The sequence below is a fragment of the Vigna unguiculata genome, chromosome 1, assembly GCF_004118075.2.
Source record: "Vigna unguiculata cultivar IT97K-499-35 chromosome 1, ASM411807v1, whole genome shotgun sequence".
Lineage (NCBI taxonomy): Eukaryota > Viridiplantae > Streptophyta > Magnoliopsida > Fabales > Fabaceae > Vigna > Vigna unguiculata.
In genome coordinates, this window is record NC_040279.1 from 8,489,055 (window position 1) to 8,501,542 (window position 12,488).

Consider the following 12,488-nt stretch of genomic DNA (forward strand, 5'->3'; position numbering starts at 1 on the left):
GGTGTAATTTGTCTATGTTTTATGAGATATAATGTTTTTTAATCATGAGTTTAGTTTGACATGGTGAATTGTATTTTTTTATTATTTTTATTTTTATAAATTTTCTAATGACAAATGATAAATAAATTAACCTAGTTGAAATGTTAAAGTTTATAATAATATTTAAATATGAGCTTATTTGGACTAAATTGAATTTATTATATAAGTAAAAATCGGCTGAAAAATTAATATTTTTTATTCATATAAATTAAATACATTCTGAAACACATGTGGCTATTTATATAAAAGGATCTTTCTCATATTCTAAATAAGTAATTAAAACTATAAAAATAATAATTATACATTCTTTTATATATATATATATATATATATATATATATATATATATATATATATATATATATATATATAGACAAAGCTAAAAAAAATAAAATTACCATTCTAAAAAGAAAGAAAAGAGTAAGATAATATTGCCCCTTGAAAGCTTTAATTGAAAGAGTTATGAAGGAGACAACGGAACTTGCAAGTACTCAAGGCAATTTGTCTCTATTACAAAACCAATAAACTCTTGGAAGATAATACATCGCAAAATTTAAATAAACTACATGGTACTTGAAGTTTGGCACATTCAAATGACTTTTATTTTATAAAATATTATTGAATATCAATGGAAGACCAATACTTCACCATGGCCATTTAAGCTCAAGTTTGAACTTACTCAATGCCTAACTTCTTTCTTAGCTCCACAATGAACTCATAGACCTTATGTTGATCAGGAAGAGACTTGGCAACACTCTCCCTTTGGAGGCACCTCTTGGCCCAAGCAATAAACTTGGGGCATTCACTCTCTATGCTAAAGGAGCCAAAAGTCTCATAGCCCTTGAACCAAGTGTAGAATGGGACAAGTGCTACATCCACAAAACCAAGGTTGTCTCCTCCAAAATAAGTCTTGTCTCCCAGCTCTTCCTCCAACAATTTAAGGGCTTCTATCAACTCCTTCTTGGCACCTTCTTTTTCCTCTCCTTTTGATGTCCAAATCTTCCTTCCAACATCAAATATCTATTCACATTGAGAACATCACTTAATTAGATCTTGAAAAGGAGAAAAAAGCCACTAATATAACTTAGTGAGATCTTTCATTTAGACAATTTGATACTTTTTTCTGCATCATGCTCAAGTAGGCTCTGGAATATTTACCAAAGCAAAACGAATAGATCTTTCATGCAGGGAAACTAGCTTAACCACTTAACATTATGGAGAATCTTAGAAAGTATAAGAAATCTAAAGAGAGTAGCTATTTTTTGTTTTAAAAGGGACCATCTTCCTTGCATTATGCATATTCCATATTCCATAAGCTACATTCTATAGTAAAAGCTAGCATGGGAACTAAAAGTAACATAATGGAAACTCAAAAAGGGGTACCTTCTTGTCAGCATAATCAGACCAGAATAAAGCCTGAGCTTTCAGGTAAGGGTCAGAAGGCAAAAAGGGATTTGTGTGATTCCAAACCTCATCAATGTACTGAACAGCAATGAGAGATTCACAAATGGGCTTGCCATGGTGGATGAGAACAGGGATTTTCTTGTGAACCGGGTTCATTTGAAGGAGTAAAGAACTCTTGTTCCTCAAATTCTCTTGTCTGTACTCATACTCTATACCCTTTTCAGAAAGTGCAATTCTCAGTCTCATCCCAAATGGACTTGGCCAGAAATCCAACAGAACCACTTCATCTGCCATACTGATTCAAGGAAAACGGAAAAATGTTGAAGCAGATCAAGTAACAAGAAAGTATTTATGGTTCAAAAGAAGGTTGTGACTTGTTTATTTATAGCTAGTTTTGGGCTTTGGATTGTTAAAATATGACTTCAACAGGCCAGTGCACTTTGGTCTCTGTGCTTATTGCTTGCCATCTTCAAATTTTCGAGTTCAGCTCTACGAAAGTTTATATTACACGGATCTTTGAGTCACGCTTGATACGTTGTGGGGTCCTTATGTTAAATATTCTAGCACTTTCAGGCATCATTCTCCTTTCATGGCTCCACGAGCCTTTTTCCTTTAACATGGGTCATGGCTTACGTAAGAAATTTGTTTATTCTACGGCTATTTCTTATATTACCGGATTTAACTTGATTTAATCTTAAAAGAAAGTTTGAACAGCAAAATTTATTTCACTATTTTTATATTTATCACGGCATTTTGAGAAAATAAAATATATTTATCATATAAATTTAATTTTTGAATATAATTAATATTTAATATAAACATTATATTTTATAAAATCAAATGATATTTAATCAAATTTTTATTTTCATATGTGAAAACAAAATAAGTTATATAAATTTAAAAGAAATAATGTTAATGTTTATTTGATGCCGTTTAGCGTTTACGTCAAACACAATTTAATATTTTTTATCATCTTTTCACTCTTTTGTGAATGTGTTGAAAATGCATTCTTCAAAGCAAAACAAATACTTCGATAACGTTTTATTTTATCCCCCAGATACAGATACAATATGTATATATTAAATAAGACATGTATCCGATATTCTTATATGTTTATTTTAAAAATATTTGGATACGATACGTATTCATGTTGAAAAATGTATAATAATTCTTAAAAACATAATAAATATATAATTGTTATTGTGTGAATCCAAATTAAAATCACATATATTAGAATTATCAATATAAAAATTTAGAAATTATTTATCATTATAAAAATATTACTATTGTATAAATTAGATATTTTAATAATAAATATTAATAAAATATCCTAAAATAAAAATATTATTATTGTATAAATTAGATATTTTAATAACAAATATTAATAAAATATCATAAAATGACGAATAAATATATATATATATATATATATATATATATATATATATATATATATATATATATTAAATACGATTACATTACCTCGGTAAATCACATCTATAATATTTATTGATACACTCTCTTGATCAAACACATTTATCTACTATGAATTATTATATTATTATATGAAGAAACTCGTCATTAAATAGCTAATTTGGGGCTATGGATTGTTAAAATATAACTTCAACAACATGCCAATCCACCTTGTTGAGTGTGATTGCCATCTTCAAATCGTCGATTTCAGTTCGAACTTAATTTATATTATACGCATCTTTGTGGGGTCCATAAATTAAATATTCTAACTTTCTGGCATCATTCTCCTTTTATGCTCTCTACACAAACCCCTTTTCCTGACGATGGGTCATGGCTTACGTAAGTTATCTCTTATATTAGTGCATTTAATTTAATTTAATCTTAAAGAAAAGTTTGAGCAGTCAAATTTATCTTCTCTTGGTTTTTCATGTATACAGGTGGAATCACGTGCTCACAGGCAGATTAGCTAGAATCACGTGTTTTCAAAAACGTTTGGCTCAAAAATAAAATAAAATAAGTAAAATATTTATTTTAGACTTAAAAAAAATTCAAATTTTTTTTATTAATATTTTTTATTAAATTAATTATAAAATTATGTTTAAAAAAAATTCAATTTTTTTAGTACTAATTAATATATTTTTATTAAATTAATTATAAAATTATATTTAAGATTAACAAAATATCAAAAATAATTTTATTACTAATATATTTCTATTTAATTAATTATAAGTTTACATTTGAGAGTAAAATAAAATAAAATTATTCTTAGTGTATGTTAATTTTTATTGGTAATAAAAAATAATAATTAACACTACAAGAAAAATTCGATTTACCTACAGCCAAAATCTGTATGTAACTAACAAAATCCGTAGGTAAGAGAGTATTACTTACGGATTACATACGGATATATTTGTATGTAATTACCTACGGGTTCATCCGTATGTAATTACCTACGGATTCATCCGTATGTAAACCTGACTGCTACTAAATTGCACGATTTTCATCTTGTATTAGTTTTAATGAAACTATTTTATACAACACCTGTACAAATTTGGACATAATAGTTTATCATTAAAATTTGAAACATAACTACATAGCAGAGAATTTATATAACATCAAAGTCGTTAAATACAATATTCGTACCTAGGTTTTAACAAACAAAGTCAAAGATCCAAAGACAATAAAATACAAATATCTGAATATAAAAACATGCAGTGATAATATATAATACAAAAACAAAGTCTGCTAATAATCACGATAAGGACGAGGTGAAATATGGGCTTCTTCTTGATCTTGTTCCACTTGTTGATGCTGCACTTGATTCTCTTGTTCAGCCTGATTCCCTTGCACAATATTTGGCTGTTGGAAAATAGTTTGTGCAATCGCTGCTGCTGAAGGCGGCAAATACTGGATGATTGCACCAATAAAATTTTGTATCGTATCAAATTGGGTTTGAAATTGGGAACTCATTTGATGAATGCGCTCTTCACTAGTTGCTAGTCGTGTTTGAAGTTGAATAATCTGCTCTGGATTTACTTGCTGACTAGAAGATGCTTGTGTCTGTTGTATGTAACTATCAACACAATCATCATTAGAATCAACATGTCCAACCCCATACACTCGTCCCTTGTACCTTCCACCTGCCGCCTCTAACTAACCTCTGTTCCTTAGTCTCTCCTCCTTAGTAGGGTCCATGGGTGTGGATTGTGAGACACCAACAAATGCAGATCTTAGATAATGCTTGAGAAAATCTATTTTGAAATTCTTCTTGTTCAAATAAGAAATGTTTGTATTAAAATAGTAAATAATTGAGGTGTCAAACTGTAAAAAACATGGTAGAAACTAACATGTGTCCGCCTAGATCTCTCATCGACAAAATCCCCTGTAGCCTTTCGTATGTGCGTTTGTTCAAAGATTTCATCAACATGGACTGCACGACCAAGCTCCTCTGTCTGAAACAAAAAAAGTTTATAAATGAAACAATTGTTATTACGTCATACATGAATAGGAAATATATAAAGATGTCATACCAAATGAATAGCATGGTCATGCACGCTGATAGATCCCCCCGTGTGCAAACTCCCACCTTTTTCAAATAATCGATTTTTCTTAGCTGTATCACATTTCTCTCGATACATAGGCATGTTCCATTTCTCCAACAAACTGTTCCAAATAGAATCTCTAATCCAATCAGGCCTCTTACCTTCTCTTCGAGCCTCTTTAAACATCTCTGAAAGTCTATGAGATGCTTTGGAGTGAAATTTTTTTAGAATTCTATCCTCATCCTCAACCCTCCATGACACCTTTCTTTAAGATTGTAATGAATATAGGTTAAAATTGTATAATAATAAAGTAGAATACAAATATCAATATAATAATAAGTTAAAACATTTTTTTAGTAAATTATAATTTTGTTTAAAAAAAGACAATAATTAGTTATCTTTATTATCTTCTAATCAATTTGGATTTTATTTTCTTCTTTTATCTCTCTATGTCTTCTTTCTCTTGCATCCCCTTCCTTTCTTCTCTCCTAAGAGTTAGTTTTTAGAGTTTTGACATACCACATTCCTTAAATCTATTGAATCTCATGTTGTTCGTATGCAGTGGCGGATCTTCAACCAATATTTTGGGGTGTCAAAATTTTGGTTGAATTACTCTTTTGATCCAGTTTTATACCAAAAATATCAAGTTGGTTCTCTAGTGTTTTTTAGTCTCAATTTGGTCTCAATTTATAAAAATTGATGCAATTTGGTTCTTCTTGTTAAATTTCTTGAGGTTGAACAATTTTGTTTTTCAAAATTAACACTATGATTATGTCAATTATACCAATAAAGCAAACCATTCTTATTCACAACTTCAATTTTTATGAAAAAACATTGATATAATTTAAGAAATTTAACAAAAAATGACCAAATTGCATCATTTTTTTCAAAAATCGAGACTAAATCTAGACTAAAAAACACTAAAAGATCAACTTCATATTTTTGAACGAAAATAAAAACTAAAAGAGTAATTCCAATTTGTTTTATATAAACTAGTAAAAACATTGGATTTAAGTTTTTTTATGCTAATAAATAAAATAAAACTATAATTATTGTTATTATTATAATTATAAAATTAAATATAAATAATTTTTATAGTTTTATAATATTTAATTTTCATTTATAATAATTAATTTTTAAAAAATAGAAAATAAAAAAATGGTTAAATTAAGAAAATATCACTTAAAAGATAATATTAATAAAATAACTATTTTTATTCAAAAAAACATTTAAAAGTTAAGATTGAAAAATAAATATAGAAAACAACAAAAAAATTCTTTATTTATATATACATATAGATGTATAAATGTTTTTAGAATATCAAATATTAAAATATATAAAAAAATTAATCTTAAAAAATGGGGGGATGGCCCCCCTTTGTCATAACTATAGTGCACCACTGTTCTTATGTACCAAATTTTTTATCTGGTGGTTAATATGTTTTTTCTTTCTATTTTGTTGTTATTTTTATTCTGTTTTGGATTTGTATTAGAATTAGAAATTTGTTTCTTTTGTCCAATTCAATTTTTTGGTACTTTTTAATTTACGAGTTTCGAGAGTTTTTTAATTTTTTTTTATTTTTTACATATATCTTGACGAGGAATTAAATTTTTCTACAAAACTATTAATTAGATTATTCTTTAGTTTTTTGGTAGATAATAGATTAATTTGAGCATAATTCAAAGTTGGGTTTTTTTGTAGAAAGATAATTCAAGTTTAGGAAAAAAAATACTTATTATCGAGTTGAGAAGAACAATAGTTTTTTAATTATTTTTATTAGTGATTAATCTTAAAATAAATAACTATGCATGTTTGTGAAAAAGTTGAGAGTTGAGAACGAAAAAGTGATTTGGGACTTCAAGATACTACAAGTACCAGGTTTTATTGTTTTAATTCATTCTTTTATATATTTTTGAAAATATATGAAGATATTTTTGGTTTTCTATTTATTGTTAAAAAATTAAAGTCACTAAATTATACATTTTTGAAAGAAAAATGCTTAAACGTTGAAAATCTTCGGAACAAGATAATTTGTATTGATGGGTTTGATTTATTTTCAGAATTAAATATCTTAAGGAAAATTATAGGTTTGAAAAATGATAAATCAGATGACATTCTTAGTTACATAAAAAGAATAAATTATTTTCCAAATGTATAGATAACTTATAGAATATTGTCAACAATTTCAGTATCAATTGCTTTAGCTGAAAGGACTTTATAAAAGCTAAATATAATAAAAATTTATATAAGATCAACAATGTCCTAATAAAGATTAAACATATTGGTCCTATTATCTATTGAAGAAAGAAATGTTAAATGAAATTAATTATGACAATTTAACAAATAATTTTCAATCAAAAAAAGGTCGAAAAATAAATTTTAAATGAAAGACCTCATTTTTTATGTTTGCTTTAGGCCTCCCAGACTGTTGAGCCGCCCTTACTCCCAAGCATGTGTCCATTAATAAAAAAATAAATAAAAACTATTAAAAGAAAACATTATTAAATTATATAAAGTTTTATAAAAATAAATATTTTTATAATTTTCTTGTAAGTATTTTTTATAAAAAGTTTTATAAAAATAAATATTTTTTATAAATTCTTTTATTATTAATAATTATTTAAAATTAAGAAAATAATAATTTAAATTATATAATAAGATATGAATTTGTGTATAACTTAGTTAAAACAAAATTGTTCCTACCACACCAAATAGTCTCACATAGCTTAGAAATCGAGGCCTAAGGCAGTTTAAATACCCCGTCCTTCCCTTCTACCCTCTGAGGTGCCTTTTAATGAAAAAATAGTGATGAAACCACGCTCCAAAACGGACAATACCTTAGATGTATGTGATTGACCCTAATGATGTCACTCGGAGGACTTGGTATCGGAATAGTGGCACCCACCGTGGGGTCGATATCGAGGTTCTACATGTGAACCGTCGGTCCCTTAAGCCTTCCATTAGAGATGACCTGCTCATTCTCCTTAAACCTCGATTGGGGCTTATGTTTGATGGGGAAAACAACAATACAAACAATATACCAGAGAATGCAGCGGATATAATTTCCCCTAACTTGCAAGAATCTATGAGGAGCAACAATCAAAGAGCAGCAATAATAAATCACCACAGGCACAAATAAAGGCACCAATATTTTTAACGTGGAAAAACCCTCAAATCAAGGGTAAAAACCACGGGTCGTCCAGACCAAAGAAATAACTCCATTATGATCAACAAGAGTACAAAAGAGTCTCAATCAATAGCACAAATTAGTGCCAACACCCAACCAAATAACAAAGCAACAAAGCTTTCAAAATAGAGAAGAAGAAGAGAGGAAAACCTATAATATCGCTACTGCAGTGCGAAATTAATATCTCCCAACTCAGACCTCTTTTTAAAGATCCGACCGGTCAGAATGAAGAGCAATGAGTTCTGAACCTGTTGTAAAAATTTCAGCCCGATCCAACGGTGAACGAAACTGCAGTGCCGAATTTACGGCGACAGCTCTATGAAAAACGTGAACAGAATTTTCCCTCTACCTCTCTCTATGTGTTAGGGCTTTCAGTGTGTTCTGACTCTATTGTTCTGCCTCTCTCTTTATTTTATAGCCCCCTATCCACTAGATTAAGTGAGACATGAGCTTCTCAAGTTTTTTAGGCCTTTTCTCCACATAGAAAGGGAGCCCAATACCCAACAAATCTCCCCCTCACAACTTTGTGGAGATAACCGCCAAACTGGCGATCTCACAACAAACTTCAAACTTCCCTCTTGGCAATGCTTTAGTCATCATATTAGTACCATTATCATCTGTATGAACCTTTTCCAACTCCAACAACTTAGCATCCAAAGCATCACATATCCAATGATACCTCACATCAATATGTTTGGATCTAGAATGAAAAGTTGGATTCTTACCAAGATGGATAGCACTTTGGCTATCCACAAATAATGGATAGTTGTTTTGCACAAAACCAAGCTCCTACAAGAATTTCTTCAACCATAGCAACTCCTTGCATGCTTCAGTAATAACAATGAACTCTGCCTCTTCAAAACACTCAGGTTCTCCACCATTAGTCAAGGTTATGTACTCATCACAAGAATACCTTGTTGAAGGTTGTTTCTGTTTGTTAGACCTCCTGAGTTGGACTTGAGATGGTTCAGGTACATCTCCAAGATCATCATCATCATGTTCCTCTTGAGCATCATCAATTGGAACCTCTACTCCACTTCCAACCTATTGGTCATCAACATCACCATGTTGCTCATTGTCTTGAGCTTCCGTTTCAACATTCTCCAAATTGTGAGGGGGAACCTCATCGGATTACCATCGGTGAGATTACTATCTTTCTCGGGTGTGGTCTTCTCCACCTTATAAATGTCTTCAATGGTCTGGTCTTCCATGAATTGTACATCACGGCTTCTAAGAAGCTTCTTCCCAACAGGATCATAAAACCTGTAGCCAAATTCATCCTCACCATAGCCAATAAAGATACATTGCCTTGTCTTTTTATCTAACTTGAATCTTTCATCTTAGGAACATGAACAAATGCCCTACAACCAAAGACACGCAAATGGTCATAGCTAACATTCTTACCAAACCAAATTTTGTCTGGCACCTCAGTATTCAAAGCAACTATGGGACTGAGATTAATAATATGCACATCTGCAAGCAGTGCCTCTCCCCAAAAGTGCTTAGGCAACTTTGCTTTTGAAAGCATACATGTAACCCTTTCAACCAAGGTCTTGTTCATCCTCTCCGCTAGACCATTCAACTGAGGAGTTTTAAGAGGAGTCTTCTCGTGTCTAATACCATGCTGCCTGCAATAAACATCAAAGGGTCCACGATACTCACCACTATTATCACTACGGATGCATTTCAGCTTCTTGCCTGATTGCCTCTCAATCATAGCATGAAATTCCTTGAACTTTTCAAGTACTTGATCTTTCCGCTGAAGAGCATAGACCCATAGCTTCTTGGAACAATCATCAATAAAAGTAACAAAGTAAAGTGCACCATTAAATGACTTTACCTTTAATGGGCCACAAACGTCAAAATGCACCAATTCAAGCAATTCTGACTTCCTTGAAGGAGGATGCTTCTTAAAAGATACTCTGATTTGTTTACCAGCCATGCAATGAGAACATTTCTCCAATTCTGCATTCCTCAATCCCATAAGCACATCCTTTCTAGCTAAGCAGTTAAGCCCTTTCTCACTTATATGACCAAGCCTCCGGTGCCACAAAGATGCCTCCATATACATGGCATTCACACTGTCTTTAGCAACCAAAGCTTTAGTCCAATACAATTTAGATTGTTTCTTCCCTTTGGCCATAACCAAGTTACCTTTAGTGAGCTTCCATTTACTAGAACCAAAGTGATTGTCATAACCACAATCATCAAGCAACTGCACAGAGATTAAATTAAAACGGACATCCGAAGCATGTTTGACTCCTTTAAGCAACAACTGCACTCCCATGTTGGTTTGCAGGCAAACATCACCAACACCAATCACTTTAGACTCACCATCATTACTCGTCTTCAACACTCCAAAATCACTAGAAGTGTAAGATGTGAAGAACTCCTTCCTAGGTGTAACATGCAGTGTAGCACCACTATCAATAATCCACATGCTCTCATCAAATACAAGATTAACGGACTCAAAGTCACGAAGAAGAATAAGATCACCTTCTGTAGCAGTAGTGACACGATCATCATCATCATGGTCATTCTCTCTCTGCTTGCCTTTCTTGTCTTTGTTCTCCTTTTTTCACTTAAAACAGTATTTCTGAATGTGCCCAATTTTGTGACAAAAATGGCACTCTAAATTCTTGTATCTTGACTTGGACTTGCTCTTACTCTTCTCTCTACCACCTTTATGTTCCTTTTTCTAACTTCTCCCCCTAGCTTTTGTAACAAGCATCTCAGACTGAGATGAAGAACCATGTGCCTTCCTTCTCATCTCTTCATTAAGAGCACCGCTCTTTGCCATCTGAAAAGAAACAACACCATTCGAGGCAGAGTTCGTAATTAAAACTCGAAATACCTCCCAAGACTCTGGTAGAGTATTAAGCAACCATAATCCCATAACTTCGTCATCAAACTTTATGCCCATTCCTGACAATTGATCTAGGAGCCCTTGAAACTAATTTAAGTGATCAGAAATAGAAGAATTCTCCCTGTACCTCAAATTCATCAAGCAATTTAACAAATATAATTTATTATTGCCTGACTTAGAAGCATACAAAGACTCAATCTTCTCCCACAAAGCTCTGGCATGTGTCTCATTAGCAATATGATTATAAACATTATCTTCAACATATTGCCGAATAAAACCACATACCTGTTGGTGCTCAAAGTCCCATTCTTCTTCAGACATAGAATCTGGCTTTTGTATAGTAATGACTGGAAGATGCAATTTCTTGATAAATAATAAATCTTTCATCTTGCCCTTCCATAAATGATAATTTGTACCATTCAAAGCAACCATCTTTGCATTTGCCTCCGTCATTCAAGCAAGTAAATATAGCCCAACCAAGAGCTTTGATGCCACTCTGATGGGGAAAACAACAATACAAACAATATACCAGAGAATGCAGCGGATATAATTTCCCCTAACTTGTAAGAATCTATGAGGAGCAACAATCAAAGAGCAGCAATAATAAATCACCACAGGCACAAATAAAGGCACCAATATTTTTAACGTGGAAAACCCCTCAAATCAAGTGTAAAAACCACGAGTCGTCCAGATCAAAGAAATAGCTCAACTATGATCAACAAGAGTACAAAAGAGTCTCAATCAATAGCACAAATTAGTGCCAACACCCAACCAAATAACAAAGCAACAAAGCTTTCAAAATAGAGAAGAAGAAGAGAGGAAAACCTATAATATCACTACCGCAGTGCGAAATTAATATCTCCCAACTCAGACCTCGTATCAAAGATCTGACCGGTCAGAATGAAGAGCAATGAGTTCCGAACCTGTTGTCAAAATTTCAGCCCGACCTAACGGTGAACGAACCCACAGTGCTGAATTTACGGCGACAACTCTATGAAAAACGTGAACATAATTTTCCCTCTACCTCTCTCTCTATGTGTTAGGGCTTTCAGTGTGTTCTGACTCTATTGTTCTGCCTCTCTCTTTATTTTATAGCCCCCTCTCCACTAGGTTAAGTGAGACATGGGCTTCTCAAGTTTTTTGGGCCTTTTCTCCACATAGGAAGGGAGCCCAATACCCAACAATGTTCCTACCGCACCCCCACATCACTTAGAAGTCAATGCCTAAGGTGGTTTAAATACCTCAAATTCATGGTGATAGACCCTAACGATGTCACTCGACGAATTTGGGATCGAAACAATGGCATGATTACAACAACTCTAGATATCTAGCAAAGATACTATGCCTAATATTATAGTAAGACGGTTAGATACAACCATAATCAACAACGACCAAGGTTGAATAACACTATATATATATATATATATATATATATATATATATATATATCCCTTTTTCTCCACCTAACTCTGATTTG

The 12,488-nt window shown here is 31.7% G+C and overlaps 2 protein-coding genes across 2 annotated transcripts; both read right to left on the minus strand.

Moving 5' to 3' along the window:
• Positions 1-460: 460 nt before the first annotated feature.
• On the minus strand, positions 461-1,921 carry LOC114176312 (glutathione S-transferase U19-like). The gene is made up of 2 exons (XM_028061314.1): positions 1,423-1,921; positions 461-1,059 (listed from the first exon to the last, which is right to left on the minus strand). The coding sequence occupies exons 1-2, from the start codon at positions 1,735-1,737 to the stop codon at positions 715-717; spliced, it is 660 nt and encodes a 219-aa protein (XP_027917115.1). The 5' UTR covers positions 1,738-1,921; the 3' UTR covers positions 461-714.
• Positions 1,922-4,161: 2,240 nt separating this feature from the next.
• On the minus strand, positions 4,162-5,144 carry LOC114187816. The gene is made up of 3 exons (XM_028076193.1): positions 4,947-5,144; positions 4,764-4,868; positions 4,162-4,476 (listed from the first exon to the last, which is right to left on the minus strand). Exons 1-3 carry the CDS (start codon positions 5,142-5,144, stop codon positions 4,162-4,164), a joined length of 618 nt encoding a protein of 205 aa, XP_027931994.1.
• Between the last annotated feature and the right edge of the window lie 7,344 nt (positions 5,145-12,488).

What these genes read in the sequence shown, in the direction of transcription:
- LOC114176312 (XM_028061314.1), bottom strand. Translation starts at nt 1,737, where the DNA reads ATGGCAGATGAAGTGGTTCTGTTGGATTTCTGGCCAAGTCCATTTGGG. An exon ending in CTGATTATGCTGACAAGAAG is followed by an intron (nt 1,060 to 1,422) that starts GTACCCCTTTTT and finishes CAATGTGAATAG; the next exon opens with ATATTTGATGTTGGAAGGAA.
- LOC114187816 (XM_028076193.1), bottom strand. Translation starts at nt 5,144, where the DNA reads ATGTTTAAAGAGGCTCGAAGAGAAGGTAAGAGGCCTGATTGGATTAGA. An exon ending in ATGACCATGCTATTCATTTG is followed by an intron (nt 4,869 to 4,946) that starts GTATGACATCTT and finishes TTTTTGTTTCAG; the next exon opens with ACAGAGGAGCTTGGTCGTGC. An exon ending in AGAGATCTAGGCGGACACAT is followed by an intron (nt 4,477 to 4,763) that starts GTTAGTTTCTAC and finishes TACATACAACAG; the next exon opens with ACACAAGCATCTTCTAGTCA.